Source organism: Alternaria ethzedia (assembly GCF_023757985.1).
Source record: "Alternaria ethzedia strain BMP 0044 chromosome Unknown scaffold_11, whole genome shotgun sequence".
Classification (NCBI taxonomy): Eukaryota; Fungi; Ascomycota; class Dothideomycetes; order Pleosporales; family Pleosporaceae; genus Alternaria; species Alternaria ethzedia.
Genome location: NW_026056204.1, coordinates 507,237 through 531,688, shown reverse-complemented (window position 1 = coordinate 531,688; position 24,452 = coordinate 507,237). Strand labels below are relative to the sequence as shown.

At 54.1% G+C, this 24,452-nt stretch overlaps 8 protein-coding genes across 8 annotated transcripts; 5 read left to right on the top strand and 3 right to left on the bottom strand.

The window, feature by feature from the left end:
• Positions 1–196: 196 nt before the first annotated feature.
• Positions 197–3,039, top strand: J4E87_005431 (uncharacterized protein; the record flags this gene model as incomplete). The annotated part of the gene is made up of 3 exons (XM_049377044.1): positions 197–308; positions 358–2,722; positions 2,769–3,039. The coding sequence occupies 3 exons, from the start codon at positions 197–199 to the stop codon at positions 3,037–3,039; spliced, it is 2,748 nt and encodes a 915-aa protein (XP_049233269.1).
• Positions 3,040–3,900: 861 nt separating this feature from the next.
• On the top strand, positions 3,901–4,922 carry J4E87_005430 (uncharacterized protein; the record flags this gene model as incomplete). Its single annotated transcript, XM_049377043.1, has 4 exons — positions 3,901–3,907; positions 3,963–4,108; positions 4,160–4,618; positions 4,677–4,922. 4 exons carry the CDS (start codon positions 3,901–3,903, stop codon positions 4,920–4,922), a joined length of 858 nt encoding a protein of 285 aa, XP_049233268.1.
• An 800-nt stretch (positions 4,923–5,722) lies between these two features.
• On the bottom strand, positions 5,723–7,157 carry J4E87_005429 (uncharacterized protein; the record flags this gene model as incomplete). Its single annotated transcript, XM_049377042.1, has 2 exons — positions 5,723–6,834; positions 6,884–7,157. 2 exons carry the CDS (start codon positions 7,155–7,157, stop codon positions 5,723–5,725), a joined length of 1,386 nt encoding a protein of 461 aa, XP_049233267.1.
• Positions 7,158–7,479: 322 nt separating this feature from the next.
• Positions 7,480–8,179, top strand: J4E87_005428 (uncharacterized protein; the record flags this gene model as incomplete). The annotated part of the gene is made up of 3 exons (XM_049377041.1): positions 7,480–7,497; positions 7,611–7,915; positions 8,017–8,179. 3 exons carry the CDS (start codon positions 7,480–7,482, stop codon positions 8,177–8,179), a joined length of 486 nt encoding a protein of 161 aa, XP_049233266.1.
• Positions 8,180–8,716: 537 nt separating this feature from the next.
• On the bottom strand, positions 8,717–9,528 carry J4E87_005427 (uncharacterized protein; the record flags this gene model as incomplete). The annotated part of the gene is made up of 2 exons (XM_049377040.1): positions 8,717–9,211; positions 9,337–9,528. 2 exons carry the CDS (start codon positions 9,526–9,528, stop codon positions 8,717–8,719), a joined length of 687 nt encoding a protein of 228 aa, XP_049233265.1.
• Positions 9,529–9,864: 336 nt separating this feature from the next.
• J4E87_005426 (uncharacterized protein) lies at positions 9,865–11,229 on the bottom strand (the record flags this gene model as incomplete). Its single annotated transcript, XM_049377039.1, has 1 exon — positions 9,865–11,229. The coding sequence occupies one exon, from the start codon at positions 11,227–11,229 to the stop codon at positions 9,865–9,867; it is 1,365 nt and encodes a 454-aa protein (XP_049233264.1).
• An 859-nt stretch (positions 11,230–12,088) lies between these two features.
• Positions 12,089–14,821, top strand: J4E87_005425 (uncharacterized protein; the record flags this gene model as incomplete). The annotated part of the gene is made up of 5 exons (XM_049377038.1): positions 12,089–12,137; positions 12,188–12,369; positions 12,418–13,585; positions 13,634–13,915; positions 13,962–14,821. The coding sequence occupies 5 exons, from the start codon at positions 12,089–12,091 to the stop codon at positions 14,819–14,821; spliced, it is 2,541 nt and encodes an 846-aa protein (XP_049233263.1).
• A 1,916-nt stretch (positions 14,822–16,737) lies between these two features.
• On the top strand, positions 16,738–24,391 carry J4E87_005424 (uncharacterized protein; the record flags this gene model as incomplete). The annotated part of the gene is made up of 10 exons (XM_049377037.1): positions 16,738–18,957; positions 19,008–19,307; positions 19,356–19,800; positions 19,850–20,604; positions 21,028–22,024; positions 22,102–22,554; positions 22,688–22,824; positions 22,873–23,340; positions 23,390–24,260; positions 24,318–24,391. The coding sequence occupies 10 exons, from the start codon at positions 16,738–16,740 to the stop codon at positions 24,389–24,391; spliced, it is 6,720 nt and encodes a 2,239-aa protein (XP_049233262.1).
• Positions 24,392–24,452: the final 61 nt, after the last annotated feature.

Genomic DNA, 24,452 nt, shown 5'->3' with positions numbered 1-24,452 from the left:
GATTCTAGTTGCCGGGCGATCAATCTTGCGCCATGTTGGATCTACGAGACCCTGCCGCCAGCCGCCAGCGGTCACTGCTCCACCCTGCCAAAAGCTCCCCGCAGCCACCACGCGCGAAGCATCGCTGGACCCCGATAATGGGAAAACACACGCACTCGCATACAACCACCACAGTCTCTACCGTGATATCTGAACCATGGCGACCAAGTCCAACTTTAAGCGGGCGGTGCCCCCGACACAGCCGTCGGTCCTCGCATCGCTGAGGACCACGCAGTTGGTGCACGATTCGAAAGCTGTGTTGCCAGCCGGTAGGGAGACAGTACCATACCAAGTCCGCCGTCTGACGAAACAACGTAGAGCTCATCAATGCCATCCTCGACTACCTTCCCGTCGCCGACATGTTCAGCTTCGCGCGCACCTCGAGACGCATGCGCGAGATGGTATACGACGACACCAGGTGGATTCAAAGACTTCGGAGCATGGGCTGCTGGAATGAAGCCGAGGCCAAACAACGGTTTGAGGAATCCATGCGGGAAAAGCTCGAGGCACAAAAAGCGGAGGAGGCCCGGAGGTCTGGTGTGGCACTCAATGGCAGCACCAACGGGATGCCTCTGGGGGACGACGTACCTGGCAAGACAAGCATGACACTGTTCGATGCCACCATAGAGGAAGATATGCTGCGGAAGTCTCAGGAACACCGAAGTAGACCTCGCGCTACCACGCTGGACAAGGGCTTCAATGACATGACATTGTCACCTTCCGGGACGTTGGCACAGAGCTCGTACGCGGTGGATCCGCAGGCAGCTGTCAAGGTCCTTGCAAATGTACGCTCGATTCGAGGCATGGCGCGGCAAGAGTACGGCAAAGTCTACGGGGCGCTGGCCCCGTTCTACTACGACTTGGAGAGGTCAAGAAGTCATACAGACCCTATTCTGTTTCGGACCTACCGCGATCCCGAGCAACAGGCTCAGATGCTGGCGCAGCTCAAGATATTTGCAAAAAGCGATTATGCGCAAGGTTGGAGCCAGCGCGAGGAGAAACTAGACACGATGACTGGCATCTTCGAGAATGCTGTACTCCGAGAGTTTGAGCAAGGCTATGCAGACAAAGACTTTGACGGACGTATGAAGAGATTTGCTACCGTCCTCGTGGCTCTAAACGGCGGCGCGGCATGTTTGGACTCTTTTATTCACAACCACCCTTTGATGTTGGAGAAAGAGAAGCTCGGTGACCCTGCAGATTGCCTACGCAACGAAGTGCTGACACTGGAACCATCCCATGAGTTTTTCAGAGGACTGGCAAGTGCGCTCAACGAAGAAGCAGACATTATCGATCGTGTCTTTCCCCCCACTGTCGACGTGCTACAAACCTTCTTTGAGCGCGTTGCGGATGACGTCATCGCCGAATATCTCACGACTTTGTTCGACGAGGCTCACGATATTAGCATCGAAGCATATCTGAAAGCAGTTGCGGGACTGTATGAGCAAGCGCTGCAACTTGCAGTCTCGTTACATCCTACCAATGCATCGAAGCCCGATTTCCGCGACGAAGCCATGCGCATCGTGTCTCGTTGCTTTGAGCAACACATCGACCTTTACCTACAAGAGGAATTAGATTACTTCAAGCGAAAGTCAGCTGCAGAGGTCGACCTGTGGGAGAAGCGTTTAATGGAAGAAGAGCAGAGCACCGAAACCTTATACATGGCCAATGTCAACAGGAAAGCTGTTAAACAAGACTTTCTATCATCCTTCAAGAAGGTGGTCATGATGCCTGTCAATGTACTCCCAACTATTGGGGGCTCTAGTGCTAGCAAGCCCAACGAAAGCGTAACTGGCATGAACGGCACTAATACTTTGGACCCTACCTCAAGACTCGGTACTCCTCTCTCTGGTGAACGGTCGCCTACACCGCGAATCGAAGCCCCAACCACTGAACTTGCCGCCAAGGCAGCAATCATGAACTCGCGTTTAGAGGGCATCCGATCGCTGTTTAGTATCGAAGTGGCGCTGAACCTGACACACATGGCCAAGTCCGGGTTGGAAAGAGCCGCGCGATTTGTTAGACTTGGTGGCCAATCTGGTGAAGAGGCGAAGGAACAATCTGAGCAGATCTTTATCAACCTAGTCCAGATTCTCGGCAACCGCCATATGAAGTTGGGTTTCGACAAGGCTGTCAGTCATTTGGCTGACTACAAGCCGCGAGAAGTCGCGGATCATAGCAAAGAGGGCGTTGCGCCACTGGTAGCATTTTTGGAATTGGTCAATGTTGGCGACTTGATCCAACAGATGGTTGAGGTGTTCTATCTCCAGGAGCTTGTGGCTGCCAATCTGACCGACCGCGACGATTTCCTCAGCCTTGCCGCAAAGGAGAAGAAGCGCTTTGAGGCCATGTTGGATGAGCGTGTCGCTGCAGGTCTCAACAAAGGTATCGATGTGCTGATGGACGAAGTTGAGTATCTCTGCGGCACTACACAACAACCATCCGATTTTAATCCTCCAGTCGGGCCCAATGGGCAGGTGCAGATGTCCGACATTGGACCTAGCCAAACGGCAACGAAGATTGTGGAAGTTGTTTCGTCACACACAAACATGCTCATCGGCAGCACAGACAAGAACGTCCTGGACGTCTTCAACCAAGAAGTTGGTGTGCGCTTGTTCACTGCTCTCTGCAAGCACTTGAAACGTCAGAGAATCAGTGTGGATGGCGCCATCAAACTCATCAGGTATGACACATGATCCGTAGACCTAGACATGAACTAATCCCAGCAGTGACATGAATGCATACAACGCGTACATCGTATCGCTGCGCAACAAGCCCCTTATGCAGTACTTCGCCGCGCTTCGCGAACTCTCTCAGATATATCTCATCGACGCAAAGGAAGCGAAAGAGATCGCTACCATCATTGCCGACACGGACAGATACCACGGCATATTCCGAGCAGAAGAGGTGTATGAGTTCGCGGAGAGAAGAGCGGATTGGTATCAAATCAAGAGTGCGGTGGAAAAGCAGATGTATGGAGTAGGCTGTCTGGTTATGTGAAGTTGTTGGCGGCTTCAACCATGGAAGTGGCGTCAACTCGAATGGTTCCAAGGTTGAAAGCGAGGCGGTTGGACCCCGACTAGTGGCATACATAGATTACCGCATTTGGCATGGAAACCAACAAATACGCAGCTTGCAGCTTGTGCAGGCGATGCGATGCATGACGGAAAACCTATGTCTCTGACAATTGCGCGCGTGCAAGCACTGTGAGGGCCAACAAGAGTGTCGGGATTGCTTTTCTTTGTCGGATCGAACTACTTAGATGGTCGTGGTTCCCAGCCTCCATCGGCGTACCTGAGCTAGACGGCGCCCGTGCATTCGACTTCACACCTCATCGCGCATGCTGCAACGATCTATGAACCTTAGTTCTGTTCACCTGCCCCGTTCATCTCCACGACACCACCCACGCTCCGCTGCAACTACTTTCTAAATTTGAGCCTCTTCCCACACGAGATTGCTGTCGCTTGCCCGTGACTGCACCCCACTACGGAACTACCCTTTTGAGGCGCCCGACCTACTTGGCTGCCCGGGCACCTTCGCTGGCCCTCTCTCACCCGTCTTGGAGTTTATTGCGCGACGACGCTTGCCGATCGCTACGTGAGAGACTGGCGACATTCCCGCCATACGCGACGCTCTCTACGTATCTTCTGCATCCATCCACATCTTAGGTCCCATTGGTGGTTCCGCGACCCTGGTACCAACCGCGGTTCTTTGCACGACATAGCCACCACGAACATCGCAGCTGCATCGGAGCTCCGCGATAATTTGCGGTTTGGAGACTGCTCCCCGCGGCGACTACCTCTCTACCTACAGCGTCTACCTTTGCAACTTCTTGCTGTCGAGACTTGAAATATCGCAGCCATGGCAGGTACGTGCCCGCTTGCCGTCTGCTACGCGTATGTCTACATTCTAACGTGTCACAGCAGACCCTCTCCCCGCCGAAGTGCAAGCTTCCTACTCGGTCATTATCGACGAAATCCTACGCGCCAGCGACATCAACACCATCAGCGCAAAGCGCATACGGAAAGGATTACAAGAGAGAGTCGAGGATGACCTTTCACAGCAGAAGGTTTGAAGCTCAATATCACATACAGCGGCATATACTGAGACTCGCAAATAGGACCAGATTACCGTGCTCATTATGCAGCGGTTTGACAAATTCAACAACGAGCAGAATGGCGGATCCGAGGTTTCTGAACCTATACCCACAGTCGAGAACGGCGCAAAGGCCTCGAATGACGATACCTCCGACGTCTCCCACAACAAGCGATCGCCGCCCGATGACGAGTCAGCGCTGTCTGAGGTCGAAGATGTTGCGCCTCCTAAGAAGAAGGTCAAGAAGACCAAGGTCAAGGACGAGGATGACGATGCTGCATTCGCGGCGAGATTACAGGCTGAGGAGAATGCGCGCATGGGTAGGGCGACACGCGGCGGGAACACAAAGCGGAAAGTAGCTGCGCCGAAGAAGACCAAGACCAAGAAGAAGAGCTCGACCAGGATCAAGGATGAAGACGACAGCGACATCGCATCAGGTAGTGGAGGCGAGAAGAAGAGCCCGAGCCGGAAAGGAGGTTTCCATGTAAGTCAACCTCATCTAGTCTACATCATCACCCCAAGCCAAAGCTAACCACACCCAGAAACCCATGGCTCTCTCACCAGCCCTCTCCGAACTCCTCGGCGAAACCCAGCTCTCGCGCCCCCAGACCGTTAAGAAGATATGGGAGTACGTCAAGGAGCGCGAGCTACAAGACCCGGACGACAGGCGCCAAATCCGCTGTGACGATGCCATGCGGGCAGTCTTCAAACAGGACCGCGTCCACATGTTCACCATGAACAAGATTCTTAACCAGAATCTCTACGCCGTAGACGAGGTCGTCGAATGATCCGCCTGGTCCATCAACTCATCATACTTTGAACTCCACGCTTTCCGACGCATGCATGTCCGGCAAGCGGAAGAGCAAGTAAATCTAATCTACACAACCACATACTGCATCCCACAAACCCCACATCCGTCCTCTTATCACGACAATATCACGAACATCCGTATCCATCCGCGACAGTCACCGACGCTCAGAGTCACCCGTCGTCATCGTTTTCCTCAGTCTCACTTGATTCTAGCAGCATGGCGCATTTACGGTGTTTTCCTCCTTGGTTTCCAGAAGCGCGCATCTTGGCCCCCACCCTTTGTGTAGGGACTGGGGTACATGGGGTCTTTCTTCATACTATTGTCTTGCGTAACCTTTTCCTTGAACCAAAAGAGAAACTGGATGGATGGCTTGGTTGGGGAAGGGAGGGCAGAATGGGTATATGCTTGATAAAGACAGGGACAAACAGTTGGTGGGACTGGAGGAAGGGTCGCTTCCTCTGGTCGACGACGTTTGCTACATCTTAATGAAATGCTATTATCAAATGGACAGTCTGTTGACGGTGATTTTACATTGGTGGTATATGACTTGATGTGTAGTAGTGACAGTGAAACGGGTGGTGTTCAATACAAGTACAATCATGCTATGTATTATGCATAGTAAGCCACCGTGATAGCATGTAGACCCAAATAATCATTCGCGCATAAAGCAAAAGGTATCCAATACCGGTACTCCACAACCCATTAACAGTACAATGACGAACAAAGTGGTCATCCGCAGACGCTTTGATATCCCACTTCCAAACTCTCCATGACGGCCTAGAAACCTTCAGGGAGTTGAAGCTGGAAATTCTCGTTATCTTCATCGAGTGGATCTTCACCGTGTAGCTGCGTGTTGAAGCTATTCATCCACGCATCATCGTCCTCGTCGTCGGAGCGCGACAGAAGCAACAACTCCATTTCACGCTCTACATCTTCAGCCGTGCGGCGGGGCTGCTCTTCCTCTGGAGGTGTGACAAGGGTGGCATTGGTGGAAGTTGAGCTGCAGCGGGACACTGGGCCGCGACCTCGCATGGTACCAGTGTTTGTGCTGGCACTGCGGATATGCGTCGAGGAGGCGGGTCGGGGGCCAGCGGAGAAAGGAGCGGGCTTGGTGACGTTGGAGAGAGGCTTGCGTGCAGCTGGGGCTGCGCGTCCGGCGCGGCCTTGGGCGTAGCCGATGGTGCTCTTGGAGGCTGCTGCGGCGGATGCTTGACGGGATGCTGTAAGCTCGGTGGGCGTCTTTGCTCCCTTCCTGCCAGCGACTAGTCCAGTGGGTACACGCGACTTCACAGCTGCAGTGGGAGCAGCGTAGCTAGGCTTGGACGGTGGAGAAAGAGCGGCGGCTGCAGATCTGGCTCGCATGGTCGATGGTCCGGTGGCCGCCTTTCTGAGGGCAGCAGGTGCCTTGGGAGCGTCCTTCTTCGGCTCCTTGATACCGTAGTACTCCTTCGTCTCTGCATCGTCCTTGGCCATCTGCGCCGCGAGTATCTTGTCCATCTGCTCATCGCGCTTCTTCCGACCCTGCTCTATCTCCTCCTCGAACTTGCGCTGCTCACGCGTCCTTCCGTCGTCCTCAATTGGGTTGTGGTAGGCTTGCCAAATACCGCGGACCATGTCCTGGTTACTGAGCTTGGGCATGGTCCAGTTCTTGGGTAGGTATTCCTCCATGTCATCTTCGAGCGGGACCTCCTTGGGGGGCATGTATTCGATCTCAGGCACGTCATCTTCGGACTCTTGCGCGACTTCCGGCTGGTGGACCTTGACTTTGGGGCGGCGCAGGCGAGGGCTGAGCTTCTGCGTCTTTGCGGAGGAGAGGGGCGCTGGGGTTCCAAAGGGCCTGGATTTCGCGTTGGTCGTCTTCATGCCCAGCGGCGCGCGCGTGCGCGGACCTAAACACGTCAGTTGTCGTCTTGCGCAGTCTGCCATGTCTTCTCTTACCGGCTGGCGTCACAAAGGCATTCTGGTCGATCTTGCCGCCCTTGTTGGTGGTGAAGAGCTCGTTTCCCTTGCCCTTGGTCTGCAGGACCGACTTTCCCGCTTTTCCCACGGCATTTTCGTCGTTGAGGGGGATCTTGAAAGGCGTCTTGGGGGCTTTGTTTCCGGGTGTTTTGGCGTTGAAGCCCTTGAGGCCGGCATTGAGCGACTTTCCCGCCGCACCCGCGTGCAGATGGCGGACTGCGTTCTCCTGGTCGTTTGCTGCGAGGGTAGCCATTCTGGCGGTTACATTGAGCGAGTCGTGCGGCTATCTCTATCGGGTGTTGGCGATGATGGCATGCGATGTTCGCGGCCAGTGTTTACGTCCGGTTGCTAGGGCGGCAGCAAAGAGGGTCTGGGCTTCGCACAGGGTCCGGGCGGAGGTAGCGCCTGCCCGCATTATCAGCTTGCCCATCCGCTTGCAGGAGACAATTCTTACAACAAAGCACCACCGACCCGCCGCCTTACCACATCCCTACATAAGCTGCAGCTCTTTTGCTCTCCTCACCTGCCAACACCACACAAACACTTGTTCCCCGCACCACACACCTCTCGCAGCTATGGATCAGATCAAGAAGGTGAGTCCACGCATACCCCGCCAAATCCCCTTTCTTTGGTACCCAGTCCACAGCCGACGCCACAATGCACGCCTGTCGTACCAAAGCAGCCGCTGACATGACGTTCTGCACAGCGCATGGAAGCTCTCCGCGTCGAGGCGGATGAGAGCAGCGCCAAAGCCGAGGAGTACAAGGCCAAGATCAAGCAGCTCGAGTCGGAGACGACACAGAAGGAGCAGGAGATCACGTCGCTGACGCACAAGAACTCCGTTCTCGAGAGCGAGGTGGAGAAGCTTGAGGGGCAAGTCAAGGTCCACAAGGACGAAGCTGGTGCAGGTGCTCAGGCCGGCACCCAGGCCGAGAGCCTCCAGCGCAAGATCCAAGTTCTCGAGGAAGAAGCTGAGGAATCGGACAGGACTATCCGCGAGCTCAACGAGAAGTACGTTCATTCACCCTCTGATGCCGTTGCTGTTCCCCTCCCCTATCTACCTTCCACGCTTCCGGCCCCTGATCTGCAGCCACTGACACGTCACCCTCCAGGCTCCGCCAAACCGATGTCAAGTCCGGCCACTACGAACGCAAAGTCCAAGCCCTCGAGCAGTCCCGCGACCAGTGGGAAACCAAGTACGAAGAGATGGCCAAGAAATACGCCGACACCAAGAAGGAGCTCGACGACTTTGTCAAGGAGATCGGTAACATCTGATCTCGCTGTCGTCTCTCTTTTGCGGTTGTTGACTGTATCTAGTCGAGTTCTGAGTCGAGCTTCGATATCGTCCCTCTGCGGATGCCGATTTCGAGCGCGTGCGACAAGAGGGACGGTCCGTGGTGGCTAGTGGCGGAGGATGATTACTACGGCATGCAGTGGAGCTTGGAGAAGAGGCAGATTTCACATTACATTCCCCCGTACCCCCTACCCTACCCTAAACCCCTATATATCTGTTTCCTTCCTGCGGCTGCTTGCTGGGCGGGCCTTCGCTTTAGATAATCCCTGAGCGAATACATTGTTGGCGGTTCCTGACACAGCTTTGTCTTTGGTACTCACATGTGCTTTGCCAGGTTTGACCAAGGAGCGGTGTACGACCCACTGGAGTTATGCAGTGGAATAATGCTAGACTTGTGCAGAACACGACCAGAGCAGCGCACCAACATGCGGGGTTCTGCTTGACATCGTGAAGGGGTATCATTGTCTTGCCGTGTATAGTCACTAGCTTTCTTTCCAACAAGCAACACTTCTACCCGTCTACTTGTTCTCCCTAGCCTCCTTCTGCTTCCTCTTCTTCATGCCCTGCTTCATGCGCTCCGCCTTTCTCTCCGTCTTGGTCTCGTACCTAAACTTCTTCTTCTTCTTCTTTGGCCTCTCGCTATTCTTCGGCCACGCCTTTGTCCACACCCGCTTCTTGTTCTCTTCCTCCGCCTTTTTCCTCTCCTCGTCTGCTTTCCTCTTTGCGGCTGCCTCTTCGTCCTCTTGTCCCTGTGTTGAAAACCCGGCTTTGGATATGCCCACGCTTTCTATCGTGACGGTTGTGTATTTGTCTTCGTCGATGTATTCGTCTTCCTGGTTTATAGGCTCTGGTTCTTGGAAGCCTGTGAATTCTTCTTCTTCGTCGTCGTCGTCGTCATCATTGGCGGATGTTTCGCCTGCTTCGCTGAGGTCGAGGTCGCCGTTGGCTTGTTTGACAAGTCGGTTTACTTCTTCGACGTGTCTCTCCAGGTCGACTTTGCGCTGTTCTCGGAGCTAAATTGTAGGGTATCGTTAGCCGCTGTGCCTGTCTGGATACAACCCAGAGATGCGCCGGTGACATAAGACGAACGTCCTTGTCGCGCAACCTCAGAGATGGGACGTCGCAATCGTGTGCTTACCTCGCGCCTAAACCTCAGCTTCTCCTCCTTCTCCCTCTTCGCGTTCTCCTCCTGTGCATGCTTTATCCGCGCAAGTTTGCGCTTGTGGAACCCGGTGAGGTATTCTTCGCGCGCCGAAAAGTCAAACTCGATCTTTTCGGGGACTGCGACGGCGATTTTGCGCTTCTTCGATGGCGGCGGCGCGTTCCTCATGACTGCAGCCTGTGTTGAGTGCAATCTGGAATGTGGGGCTCGGCGTGATTTGGCTCGTTGCTGTCGCTAGATGTTCGCAGAGAATGGTGTCGGAGTTTGGGAAAATTACCTGGCTGACAGGGATCTGGGAGTCCAGGTGGGGCCGAGGTCTTTTGGCGCTACGCCGTCTGGGGACTACCATGAACCCTGGAAGGCAGCCCTGGAGGATCGTGATGTGATTACAGTCTAATTGCATTCCGATCAATTGAGATTTATTGTTCTAGAATCATGATGACTGGGAACGTCCTTCGCAGCCTTAAACAGTGATGCGCGCTGGGTATGGCGACTCCCATGTGTCTATGCATCTATCTGCGTTCTTTCACCAGCCAGGCCAATGCTTTCTTGTGAGGGACGATTTGCACCATTGGGTTCTTTGTCTAGTCCTAGAATCTTCCTCCGCCACGAAAGTGATTCTAGGTGCTTCTTCGCCTTGTGCGTGATACACAGAGCCGGGTCAACGTCCTGAAGGCCAGTCTCTCCAAACATGGCAAGAACCATGAGGCCTAGGAAAGAATGATACATGTCGGGTGGGTCTCCTGTGACTTTGCCGAACCCTCCCACGAGATGTTGCGTCTTATCTAGTAACCACTTCCGGATCGGTTGCCGGTCGACAATATCTAGATGACCGAGGAGTTGTAAGGGCGTGCAGGTCCAGTAAGCATAGCATGTATCTGCTACCTTGTTACATCGACCATTCACTCCAACCCACTCGAGTTCGAAGTGAATGTGAGGCCGTCCTTTTGTGTTGGTTTTTGCCTGTACTGATGGGTAGGCGCCCAGCTTGACAAACGTATGCGCGTCATGGCAGGTTTCTGACGTATCTGTCTCGTCATTCATAGTATCCAAGCCGTCGTCCTCGTCTAGAGTCAGCGTCTGCCGTGAGACGAGCCAGTGCAGCGTCTTTGGGACGTCGGTTACTCCGCGAATGACACCGTCCGGTTTTTGTGATGGAGGTAAGGGTAGACGACCCAAGAAAGCCAGGGCAGCGATGGCGCAGCAGGTGAAGCCTGCATGCGCTTCATGGTAGGGCGATTCCGAGATGCCTCCGTCGTAGCACTCTGCTTGTTGGACACACGTGACGAAGTTGTCAACATCGATATCTGGAATACCCTCACACGGTCCCTCGAGGTTGCCTCGAAGTATCCATCTGATAGCTGTAGCCATGTAGCCGAATCTTGAGTCGTTGCCGCCATGGACATCATCGCCATGGCCCAAAGTCTCTCCAAAGCTACCCTCGGGTCTCTGCATCTTGACCAGCCATGTCAAGATCTCCTTTCTCTTGACCCTCTCCAGATCATCCCCCAGCACGACCAGCGTCAGGAGGGCAAAGAAAGTTCCAGGAACATGGGCAGGGTCCCAGTTCTTGTTTTCTTCACTTCTGAGCTCGCCATAGTTGGACCCTGGCCACGGGCGAAAGCCACCTTCAGGCAGTTGGCAGCTGTAGACCCATTCGATGTGCCCGTGGCGCTCCTCGGCTGACAAAGCAGCGTCTAAATCTCCCAGAATATCGAGAGCGGACACGGTGAAAAGGGCCAATAGCATGCGGTTGGAGTCATTGCTGGTGTAGAAGTGCGGCAGCAGAGTCTTCAGGTTCCGCCGCCAGTACTTGATGTGGCGGGCATAGTTGAGTTGTGTGTTGGCATCAAAGGCAGCTGGAGCCATGATAGGGAAAAGAGGTGCGTGGACCCGGGGGCGTTTGCCGAGCGAGATCTCGGTCCCGCTGCGAGGCGTGAGTTTTGATGGCGGGGCTGACCTGGACGGCCAAGGCGAATGTTTGCGCAGAGTATGTAAGACGGATGAATGATTAGCGGAGACTTGACCTTCTCCTGAATGGGCCTGTAATAAGGCTTATTCCGCGTGCAGGGTTAGTCAGGCAGTGATGACGGAGCCCCGCAGACGTCGCGTCTGTCAGTGTTCGGAGCAGTAACTTGTCGATTTAGGGGACCTGGCAGGGCGACAGCATTAGCCCAGCGACTGGCGATGATGCATAGACGGTAGTAGGCGCGGGCTCGGACTAGTCTACCACACCGTATGCAGGGGCCGCGCTTGGGGGTCGGTGAATTGCGTGGGTATTTATATCGTCCGCTAAAGGCGAAATGTCGGAAGCGCGCAAGATTGGTAGGCTTGCCTGACGGTGCCAGGGCTGTCACGACAAACGGCCACATGCAGGGGTACATGAGACATCGTTCAGCTCTCAGCTCTTCTGCAGTCGTGCCCCAGCTGCGGCCTGCAAAACCCTCCTGACACCGACGTGCCTCAGTCAGTCACTGCCCTCGCTTCCCCGACGCCGCCGCCGCCGCCCGTGTCGAGTACCACTGCGCTGCGCCCACTCACGACGCACTGCCCGTTACGCGAGTAGCCTCTTTGTAGGGCGACGTCACCCACGCTCGAGCACCGGGCCTGCGCTTGCGTGTTCCCCAGACTCACTTCTCCGCGCGCTCACTACGGCCGTTGACCGACCACACCCGTACACGTACCCAACTTGGTTGTTTCTTTTTGATACCCCACTTCACACGCCGCCATGACGACGGGCTTTGCGGCCTCTTTTTGGTCGAGCGACTATGCCGGAGGTAAGCTGCAGGCGCACCCAACACCACCCCGCGCGGGCTAACTCTCGCAGGCTTGGGCGTCCTCTTTGGCAAGCTGCAGCAGGGCGTGCAGGAAAACCAGCAGATTCTGACCGTGGCCCGCATGCGAGCCGATGCCGAGGAGGCCTACGGAAACAGCCTGTCCTCGATTACACCAGCCACAGATCGCATAGGCGGGGGCTTTAGCAGAGATGAGGGCGCAAGCGTGCGCAAGGTGCGTGAGCAGGAGACACGGCGACAACCCCAGGCTAACTGGTACTAGGCCTACGAGGGCGTGCGCACCGAGATGGAGGCAGCGGCCGCAAACCACAAGAAGATTGCGTCCAACATCCGCGAGCTTGTCGTGAACCCGTTCGGTCGCTGGTGCGAAGCGCATGCCGCCCGCGTGCAGAACTCCCAGGACGACCTCCAATCGCGCATCAAGATCCACGACCGACAGGCCGATGCTGTCCGCAAGTACCGATCGCAATACTACAACAAGTGCCGGCTCGTCGAAGACCTGGAGGAGGAGGACAAGCTTGCTTTCCAGGACCCCCAGAGCGAGGCCGCACAGAGCCCCAAGATGAAGGTGCCCACCATAAAGATGTCGGAGCCGGAGAATGAGGAAGAGGAGCCCATTGATCTTGGTGACGAGACGTACCAGCCCGACCAGATCAAGAAGATCCTCACGCACATGCTGGACAACATCAAGATTGCAGAGGTCAAGGTTCCCATTCTCGGCACCTACCAGAACTGCTCAAGCGGTGCCGATATCACCGAATACATCCAGAAGCACATGGCAGCAACCACCGTGAGCTATGCCGAGCGCATTGGTCAAGACCTGGTAGCACACGGCTTTCTGCGCCTAGTGGGAAACGTGGGAAACACATTCGCCAACAGCTCCCGCATGAACTACCAATGGAAGCCCAAGACGTTCCAGGTGACCGGACTGCCTGAGAAGAAGCAGCCTCTCGCCCGCTCTTCTACCGCTATGTCTAGCTCCTCAGCCGACAGCATTGCCGTGGACTCGCCCGTCTCGACCGTGCAGGAATACCTCCAGGGATGGAACCCGCTCAACAACCAGTACCCGAATGAGACACCAGCAGAGAGGCTCAGGCGGGAGGCACACGAGTCCGATGAGCGCTACAAGGCATCAGTCAAGAAGCTTGACTCGCTACGATGCAATCTGGAAGAGGCTATGGTGGACCATCTCAAATTCATGGAGCGTTGCGAATTGGACAGGTTGAAGGCTATCAAGGCAGTTATCTTGGATTTCTCTGGCGCTGTCAGCAACGTAATTCCCAGTCTGCAGAGCACCGTCGACAAGATGATGCTGTTCCAGGAGACAGTTCAGCCCCTAGGCGATCTCCGATACATGCTCGAGAACTACAGGACAGGGCCATTCGTGCCTAGAGTCACGACTTATGAGAATTACTACAACTCAGTAGACGGTACGTCACGATGTATATCGAGATGCAACTATATACTAACATAGACAGAACAAACATTCGGTGTAGATTTGGAGGCTCGGGCTCGCTCAGACAAGAAGCGTGTTCCGGTACTCATTACGACAGTTCTCACCTTCCTAGACAACCACTACCCCGACTTGGAGGGTGACGAAGCACGTCGTGGCATCTGGCTCGTTGATGTTCCTCTGGCGCAGACTCACACCCTCCGAGCTGAGATCAACACTGGAAAGAGGTTCCCAGATGAACTACTCGAGAAGTACGATGTACCGATTGTTGCGAGCGTCCTCAAACTGTACCTGTTGGAACTTCCTGGTAGGTGTCCACTCTGCATCATCAGATCCTTTGCTAATCGTAACAGACTCACTGGTTTCTTCTCACGTCTACGAGATTGTCAAGACCATCTACAGCACCACCGCTACAGATGTCTCCGAAGAGACTCGGGTCTCTGTTCTGCAATCTACCCTTGGCCAACTCCGCCTCGCTAACATCGCAACGCTCGACGCGATCTGCACACACTTCACTCGTCTCATTGAGTTGACATCGGCCGACGAGACTTATGTTACAGCACTGGCCAATGCACTCGCACCATGCATCCTGAGGCCAAGACAAGAATCGAGTTTGACGATGAACGAGCGCTACAGCTACCGCCTCGTCCGTGACCTTTTTGCGCACAAGGATGCCATTTTTGGAGAGTTGAAGCGCGCGAGCACGCTCACCCACTCAGCCTCGGGCGCACAGCGCCCACGCGCGATCTCGACGGATGAGAGCAACCGGCGAGCAAACATGGAAGAGCGCCAACGAGCCATTGCAGCTCAACGCTCTCCTCGTGCGGTATCACCAGCACCTGGATCACGTGTCTCTGGCTCGCATCGCCGTGACCGAAGTCAGACTCGATTCCCCGTGAACACATCGTCACCAACCGAAACGCGAAGGAGCAAGGGAGATCGTGGTTCTCTTGAAGTACCTGGAAGCGACGACAGTCCTACCAACGAAGAAGTCACTGCAACCACTAATGGTACAACAGAGCCTGCAACTGTTTCTGTTCCTGTTCCTGCTCCCGCCGAGCACCCAGCGCCATCAAGTACCCGGGTGCCTTTCCCACGGAAACACGCAGGCAGCTTGACGAGGGGCAATCGGGACTCTACCGGCAGCTTGAGGAGTGACGACACAGCAGCGCCAAGAGGTGTCACACTGGAAGACAAGCCCATGGACGACTAGTGGTAAACATGGCCTAACTTCAGCAAGCACCTTGGTTAGGAAGTGAAATAGGAAGCCTACACCGCCCGGCCCGCCCAGAGACTCCCATGTATACTAGAAAGTAACACACCGGGAAACTAGCTAGGGACCCTGAGAGCGAGGTAGCATGCCGGGCAGTCGCACAGCACCTGTGGAAGAGTGAACAGCGTATGTGAAGGCTGTATGATATTTCGGGACGGGAAAAGTGGCGGCATGTCTGATGGTCGTATGTGAAATGCAGCATGATAATCACGAGTGTAGACGGCTATTGCAATATGAAGTTTATCTACTCTGCCCTGCTTGTTGACATTGGCGGCTCCGTCCGTACCTGAGGCTAACCAGGGTGACCAGGACGCTAGTACTACTCAGCTGTCAGAAAAGCCCAGACCCCATCGTCACACTCGCATGCTGAGTTCCAAGGCGGAGCAGCATGGAATCGACATGGGGGTCAGCTGTGTGGCTGGGCACCGGCTGCCCGATCTGTAGGACATATACATAGCCTCTGGTGACCTTTTCATGTGCCGCTCATTCTGCGCCTGTCTACCCATCTTCTCCAGCTCTCGTTGCGCTCGCTGAGCCTCTCACTCAGTCGTGGTGCGCCCCGTCCCGCCCTCGATCGAACCCCACGTTGATCGTCGCGCGAATCACATCGCGATCGCAGTCGCAGCTTCCCACTTTTTGAGGCCTCGCTGTCACTGCATACCCTGCCGAGGGTGAAAGCGCCATGTGTCTGGTCAAAGTCAAGCCGGAAGAGGACCACATCGTCCCTTACCGCGTCGTCCAGCGGAACCGCTCCCCGCCCCGTCGCCGCGCATCACGCCAGTCGCGCGACATCGAGCGCCGCTATTCGCGCACCGAGATTGTGCACGAGGCTTCTCCACGGCCCTCCGCATCCTACGTCGCGGTGCCCTCGCCAAAGCCTCTCCAGATTCCCGCACCGCAGCCTGTGCCTGTGTTCGTGCAGCCTCCTCCCCCGGCGCCCATGCCGGCTCCACCTCCACCGCCTAGCCACATCTCTTCTCACCATTCCTACCACACCCAGTCACGCCATGGCGGTGCACACTACGTCGAAGTCTCACCCAGGTCTAGCATGAGTTCTCGTTCATCGAGCCCTAGCCGCAGCGAGTATGTGTATACAGAGCGAGAGGTCAGGCGTGAGCGCGAACGCAACTACAGTCCAGAGAACCCTCGCTACGAGCATTACAGATACGTGGAGCCTCAATCGAGCGAGAGCGACCATTATGAAAGATACCAGAGGCGCGACAGGAGCAGACAGCGCAGTCGCAGTCGGGGCGGCTATGAAGACCCCAGGGGCAGCTACACGGAAACTAACACCAGAGTTGCGTACAGGCAGAGATGAGTGTCTGTTTGGGAACCACGTTTTTGTTGGCTTACGATTGATATCACTACTTATGTCTTGAAGGACTTGCAGCATCTGTTCATAGTTATGGTGCGGTTGTCTATAGCTTTTTTTCCAAACTAATCTACTTTCATGTTCAACTGCTCGTGCTATGAGGTCACTAGTTGGTTATGTTGCACCTGGACGCGATGCACGAACCAGCAAAGACGTCGCGCCGCACTTTCCGAGACGGAGAGAATCAGCTCCACATGTTTCTCAGCCCAAGTGTCGAGTTCTGGCTGCCGGCGTACGCCTAAGCGATGGCCAGGACAGCCTTGTAAAGCATCGGGCACCAGTCGAGTGGTGTACATCTAGGGTTGCGATCAGCATCCAGGCCAACATAATCCTGCGCGCTGAGAGCAACCGCCAAAGCACACGTGCTTACTTGCCGCGACCGTCATACTTGCGCAAACGCTTTGACTGCCTTGACGTGTAGCAGAACCCCGAGCATGATCGAAGCACCCGCGCATTCCTCCTCCGCCCCCGTCCACCTCCGACCATGTCTATCCGTGTCCTGATCAAAGATTACCCACACCGCGCGATCGCCCTCGCGACCTCGACCCACGCCCTCGTCCTCCGACACAGCTCGTCCACCACCGAACAGTCGGGGAACCCCAATGCCTCGTCCACGTCACTGGGGAGCAATGGCGCCGGCGTCGCGCGCTGCATGGTCGAGTTCACCCGGCTGGAGGAAATCGATCTAGAAGACTACCGCGCGCTGCATTCGGTCAACGTACACGGCACACTGGGCTTGATCACCGTCAACAGCGATGTCTTCCTCGTCGTCGTCAATGGCGCGAGCAAGGTGGCGACAGTACGGCCTGGCGAGACGGTGCAGAGGATATACTCGGTCGGCTTCTACTGTCTAACCAGCACAAGCTACGATACCCTGCTCAACGACGAAGTCAACCCCTACCCCACGGATACAATCGATGACGAAGGATATGAGATGGGCTTCGGTGGCAGGAAGGAGCAATCTCCCATGGAACACCCGTGTCTGGCGCTCAAGAAGATACTCAGCAGTGGAACCTTCTATTACAGCTCAGACTTCGACCTCACCAGACGCTTACAAGACCGCACAACCGATGCCGCAACCGTTTCTATCGACAGTCTAGACGCTGGCTTTCTATGGAACTCATACATGATCCAGCCACTGGTAGACTTTAGAAGCCGCCTTGCGCCGAGAGAGAAGGACGCTTTGGATGCTTCGGGGATCCTGACATCTGCCATCCGCGGTTTCGCACTTACCATTACGATTCCCAAGTCTTCGGCCCCCATCAGGGTACAGGATTCAGGCATGCCGTCGTCCATGACGCTCATCTCAAGATTATCCTGCAAGCGGGCGGGCACAAGGTTCAACTCGCGAGGCATCGATGATGATGGGAATGTCGCAAACTTTGTGGAAAGCGAAACAATATACTGGGCGCCGTCGGGAGCTTGCTTCTCTTATGTGCAGGTGCGAGGAAGTGTCCCCATCTTCTGGGAACAGCAGGCTGGTCTCCTCCCAAACCAACAAAAGATTACCATCACCCGGTCGCCGGAAGCTACACAGCCCGCCTTTGACAGGCACTTTGATAATCTGGAACTCAGCTATGGCACAACTCATGTTGTAAACCTGCTGAGCAACGAAAAACAAAACGAGTTAGAGTTGACGCATAGATATCGTGGGCACATCAGGAATAGCCCGTTGAATCAAGGAAGCAACCTCAACGACCGGCAGCATGATCTCATCAAGCTTACGGAATATGACTTTCATGCCGAGACGCGAGGACCCGGTGGCTATGAGATGGCTAGCATGATTGCTCAGTGGATCCAAGGTTCTGCCGAAGGATTCGGGTACTATCTCTCTGAAGATGTGGAAGAGGTGGCCAGACACAATGGGGAAGACTACGCTGTCCGTCGGACAATGAGCATACTACAGCAGGAGGGTGTTTTCCGAACCAACTGCTTGGATTGTCTTGATCGAACGAATCTCGTGCAAACCATCATCAGCAAGATGGCGCTGGAAATCTTCTTGAGCCACAAAGGTCTTCGAGCCAGTCAGGACTTCTGGGTCAGACATTCAAGTATGTGGGCAGACAATGGCGATGCTCTTTCAAAGATCTATGCGGGAACTGGAGCGCTGAAGTCCTCATTTACTCGATCTGGAAAGATGTCGCTTGCCGGTGCTCTGGCAGACGCTCGTAAGAGCGCCACCCGAATGTACATTAACAATTTTGCGGATAAAGGGCGACAGAACACCATCGACATGCTCCTTGGGAGACTGATTGGCCAGGTTCCAGTGCATCTATATGACCCGCTTAACGACTATGTGGTCGCAGAGCTTGCGCGACGATCTGCGGAGTATTCAGAGACCGAGATGATCAATATCCTTGTCGGCACATTCAACCTGAACGGAAAGACGAGTGGCATCAAGAGCGATCTTTCGCCCTGGCTATGCCCAGATGTCGATCCTTCACAGCAGTGCCCAGAGATAGTAGCTGTAGGCTTTCAAGAGATTGTCGAATTAAGCCCTCAACAAATCATGTCGACAGACCCAGACAGACGCGAGGCTTGGGAGGAAGCTGTCAGAACGTGTCTGAACAAGAATGCCGAAAAGCACAGAAAAGACGAGTATGTTATTCTAAGAGGCGGCCAGTTGGTGGGCGCGAGTTTATCGGTCTTTGTCCGGGCCGACTGCCTCACGCATATCAAGAACGTTGAAGGCGCTTTAAAGAAGGTATGTCCACATTTACTCCATCTTACGTATTGCACTAAAACATACTCCAGACTGGCATGTCGGGTATGGCTGGCAACAAAGGAGCAGTAGCCATCCGGTTTGAGTACGCCAATACCTCAATCTGCCTTGTCACGGCCCATCTCGCAGCTGGTTTTGCCAACTACGAAGAGCGCAACCGCGACTATAAGACTATCAGCCATGGTCTACGCTTTCAAAGGAACCGATCAATTGAAGACCATGACACTGTGATATGGCTTGGCGACTTCAACTACCGAATTGGCCTGAACAATGAGAAGGTGCAACGGCTGTGTCACGTTGGTGACCTCGAGACTTTGTACGACAACGACCAGGTAAATAATCGTGTTCTGCTTGTATAGACCATAGCTAACGAAAAGCAGCTAAACCTCCAGATGGTAGCTGGTTTGACCTTTCCGTACTACTCCGAGGCCCGCATAACTTTCCCACCGACGTACAAGTACGATCTCAACAGTAATCAATACGATACGTCTGAGAAAGCACGCATTCCTGCCTGGTGTGACCGTGTACTTCGCAAGGGTGACAATATCCGACAAATCCACTACAACGATGCACCACTTCGCTTCTCCGACCACCGGCCGGTCTATGCAACGTTCCAAATACTGGTGCAAAGGGTTGATGAAAAGAGGAAAGATGCCATGAAGGCTACTTTGTACAAACAACGAAGAGAGGTGGTTGGCGATACCCACGCGGCGGGCCGTCTGGGTGATGATGAAACTGACGACGAAGATCTGCTTGGGTACGACAGCATTGAGCCAGGATTGCCGCCTGCAAGCTCAGATCGGAGGAAGTGGTGGCTCGACAACGGTACTTCCATTATCTTTCCCGCTATAGCTTGGATACTCATATTCAATAGGTTTACCGGCGAAAGCACGCGTGGAACCGCCATCTAACAACCACTTTCCAAACCCGAATCGACCAAGCAATCCGTTTACGCCTAGTCCAGAGCCAGACTGGATAGATGTTAGGCATATGCCGAGCAGTCGCAGACCCGAGCCACCACCAGCACGCGGTTCACAAAGAGCACGCACAGTCGACTTCAATGGCCCCTCCACCAATTTACCACCAACGCAGAAGCCCGCGGCTCGTAAGATGATTGCTCCGTTATATCCAGGACATGCCACTCAAATTCTTGGTTCAGACGGTGCACGAGACTCGCTCAGCGACCTCCGCCGTAGTGGCTCAAGCGCGTCCACACACTCCCTTCCCAGCAACCTACCTTACCGCGCATCAAATACGCTCCCCCAAACACAATCCTCCAGTAAACCACAAGTCCTTCGCAAACCAGCCCCACCACCAATCCCAAACAAGAAACCCTCTCTCCTCTCCAAGGGTTCCTCTCCAGGACCAACCTTCGCACTCCCTCCACAACGTTACCGCGATGATCCCCCGGAAGAAGAATCGAGGGCATATCCTCCGCAGTCAGCCAGACGCTCAATGGCTCCGCCTCCTAATATGACGAGGAAACCAGTGCAGAATCTGATTGATGATGACGGTGATAAGCCGGCATTGCCGCCGCGCACAGGAAGTGGTGGGAGTAGTAGGAGGAATTTGATGGATGATGAGCCGGACGATATGCGCAATATGGGGGATTGGGAGGTGCTTAGACCTGTAAGGTAAAGTAGGCTTAGCGAACGCGGATGTAGAGAGACTTGGATTGATGGTTCTGTCTTTCAATACTATTCGTACAGCACCGGATGATCCTCAAATCCATGTGTCCATTCTGACGCCTTAGAACTCTAAGAAAGTACTTAGGTAGAATACGAGCGTCAAATAAGATCGCATTGCTTAACTTGACCTGTTCATAATATGATGATGCTTCGATATAGTATAAATTGAACCTGCTGCATAACTGTACGCGGGTTGTGACAGGGATTCCAGAGTTGATGCGACTCCCTGTTTAAGTCACGCGCCGACGCGTGCAGTCGCGTCGGCGCTAACCCCATTAACACACCTCACGAGCTCCACTCACACACCACAAGCATCAAACAACGCGACTGCGCATGCAATGCATGCGCCTATAACGACATGAAGAGAAAACGCAGCGCCCATAGCGGTACGGGCATCCGTAAGAAAGCAAAGGGCGCCGGTGACCAATCCACTAAGGCCACTACTGTCAATGCTACTCATCCAGTCCTACAACGCCTCTATCCCGAAGTCCTTACTCTGCGCCAGTATCTACTCTCTCGGCTCCCAAGCTCGTCAAAGAACAGGTACCGAAAGCTTTCGCAACTTGGACATGCAATACCCGCTGGAGACAAAAGCACCACGGATGGCCTTGACAATGCCGTTGTGCAGTTGCTCGACTCAGCATTAGTATGCACCTCAGGCGTCCAACCAGAAAAGGACAAAACGACGAGTTTCACCGAGGAGCGTGAAAAGGATATCGAAGCGTTCACCCAACAACGATCGCAGAGCACTCCGGGCGGCACGTTCAAGCCGGGATACTACAGGCAATCCGAAGTAGGTCATACGACGCATCGCCTGCTCATAGTGTTCCGCTCAAAGAACTCGACTAAATATACCCAGATTGTTGACTTCGTGATATGGCGCTTGTTCAAACGTTCAACATCTCACAAACCAGCACATCTACTCTGCTATGGCTTTCAAAGATCTGCAGGCAGCAATCGCCGTGCACACAGGAACAGCGAGGATCCGAGTTCATCTATTCCTGGTCTGCAAGAACGTCTCCCTAATAGCTACGCGAGGACTTTGAAAGAGCCAGTCTGGTGTCGATTGCACGCATTGCTCGGCCAGGGCGGAGACCGCATTATCATGGACATGCTTCTAGAGTGCTCCATATTCATCTTGGTCAGTGCTGATATGGGCAACTACTACCAGCTCTCTGGGGTTCCTGTGCATGAGGTGAAATCGGATGAACATCAGAAGAGCAACATCGCAAGAGTCAACGCGGATAAGGAAGCGCCCATCAAACCTTCACAACTCAAGATTGAAAGCAAAAAGCCTGGTGCTATTACATTTGTGCGCAGTCGCATGCTTTATGCGAAAGCAGCGCTCAATGCGAAAGGTGGTGTGAGATTTGGCATGCGCCATATTCGTGCGTTGTCACTGTTCTTCGAGTGCTTTATTGGGGCTAACCATTCATAGATGTTCTCAATCGGTTCACTGATCGGAAAGACAAGCAAGAGACAGTACATGTCATGCGGTATATCTTCCCACGTCAGTTCGGGTTGCACAACGTCTTCACCTCCAAGGTGGATCATCGTGAGACAGCCATGCCGTTCAAAGACTACACGCTGCGCGAGAAGGATATACATACCGCCATGTGCCGGGAACTGGGACCCAAAGCGACAGACGCCCAGGAAATAGCTAAGTGGAAGCAGCGAATACCCAAGAGACTCCGGGGTGACGCTGTTAAACTGGTGGACAAACTTCGGGTCCGCAACCAGCGGTGCTCGTATATGGAGATGCTGCGCCACTACTGTCCAATCGAGGTACTCTTCTCCATGACATGTATAGGAAGTCTGCTGACTCATATAGGGGGTACCCGTGTCAACGAAACCAGATTGGAGGAAAAGCGCACTCCAGCCGAAGGCAGATGTACGATCAATCGCAGATCCACTCAATCGTCGCACGAAAACGCGGCCTACTCCTGGAAATCCCACCGTTCAAGAAACCTGTTTCACAGATCTGGCGTGTCCAGCAGCACACGTATCGGCCTTTTGTCGCGCAGTCATATCCAAGGTTATACCAGAAAGATTCTGGGGCAACGAGCATAACCATCGCACCCTCATGTATTGGGTGGACCAGTTCGTCGACATGCGTAGATTCGAATCGCTCAATCTACATCAGGTTACACAGAACATACAGGTACGTATTCCCCTACATTGAGCATGGAGCTATGCTAAGGGATCCTAGATCACGAACATAGCCTGGTTACGCCCACCCAGCCAAGACGACGACACAAAGGTGTCCAAGTCGGACATAGATAAACGTACGGAGATATTTCTCGAATTCGTCTACTGGCTCTTCGACTCTTTCCTCGTTCCTCTGGTCCGCACAAACTTCCACGTAACGGAGTCCAACGCGCATCGGAACAGACTATTCTATTTCCGCCATGATATTTGGCGGATGTTAACAGAGCCCGCTTTGAAGGAACTACGGATGAACATGTTCGAGGAGATGCCTACTGAAAGCACGGAAAGACTGCTGTCCGCACGCCAGCTCGGCTTCAGTAATATCCGTCTCCTTCCGAAGAAACAGGGCTTCCGGACTATCATGAACCTCAAGAGAAGACAGCAGGTGATGCGATATGGGACTATGACTCTCGGACGAAGTATCAATTCAGTGATGACTCCAGCTTTCAACGCGATTACCTACGAGAAGGTCAGTGGCCGCTTGCGTTGACGGATTTACTATGGCTAATTTGAGGCAGTCGTTGCGTCCCGATAAATTCGGCTGCTCACTTTTCTCCGTCGGGGATATGCTTCCCAAGCTTGCATCTTTCAAAGCATCGTTGCGACAGCGGGGACTCGGCGACATTCGGCTTTATTTTGCTAAGGTTGATGTTCAGGCTTGCTTCGACACTATACCACAGTCACGCTTGCTGCGTATGATCGACAGTCTCATGTCGATCCAGGCTTACAACACCGGCAAACATGTGGAGATTTTCCCCCTGGGTCCTCTACAGCGTCTCGGCGGTAAACATGTGGACCCAATGCCTCTCAAGAAGTACATACCGCATACTGAGGCAGCGACGAGTGTAACGCCTTTCCACCAACTTGTGCAAGATAGATTGGCGGGCACAAAGGCCAATACCGTCTTTGTTAATACCAACATGCAGCGGCGCGAGACCAAGGACGACTTGATGCAGCTCTTACAGGAGCATATCGAGAGGAATGTCGTTAAAATGGGGAAGCGCTTCTATCGCCAGAAGACTGGTATACCACAGGGCTCAGTTTTATCGAGCATCTTGTGCAACTTCTTCTACGCTCAACTGGAACGCGATGTACTTGGATTTGTGCTTGATGAAGATTCATTGCTTCTTCGTCTGCTCGACGATTTCCTCTTGATCAGTATCAACGAAGAGTATGCTCAGCGCTTCGTACGCGTTATGCACAAAGGCCACCCGGAATACGGCGTGGTGATCAAGCCTTCAAAGTCGATGGCAAACTTCGATGTCACGACAGAAGAAGGAGACCGGATAGCGACAAGCGGCTCAGATGGTAAATTCCCGTATTGCGGCGTCTGTATCGATACGACGACGCTGGAAGTCAGCAAGAAAACGGAACGCCTTACAAAGGCCGGTAGGTGGCATTGCGCGCACAATGTCTATTTACGGCTTCAGATGCTAACCGTACCAGGTGTTGAGGACTCTTTGACTGTAGATCTGACCAAAATGCCTGGCCAAACGTTCCATCGCAAAGCTCTGAAGTAAGTCTCGAAGATCGCGGTATGCACCGTCGGTCAATCGGGCCATAGACGGGGTGAAAAGTCCG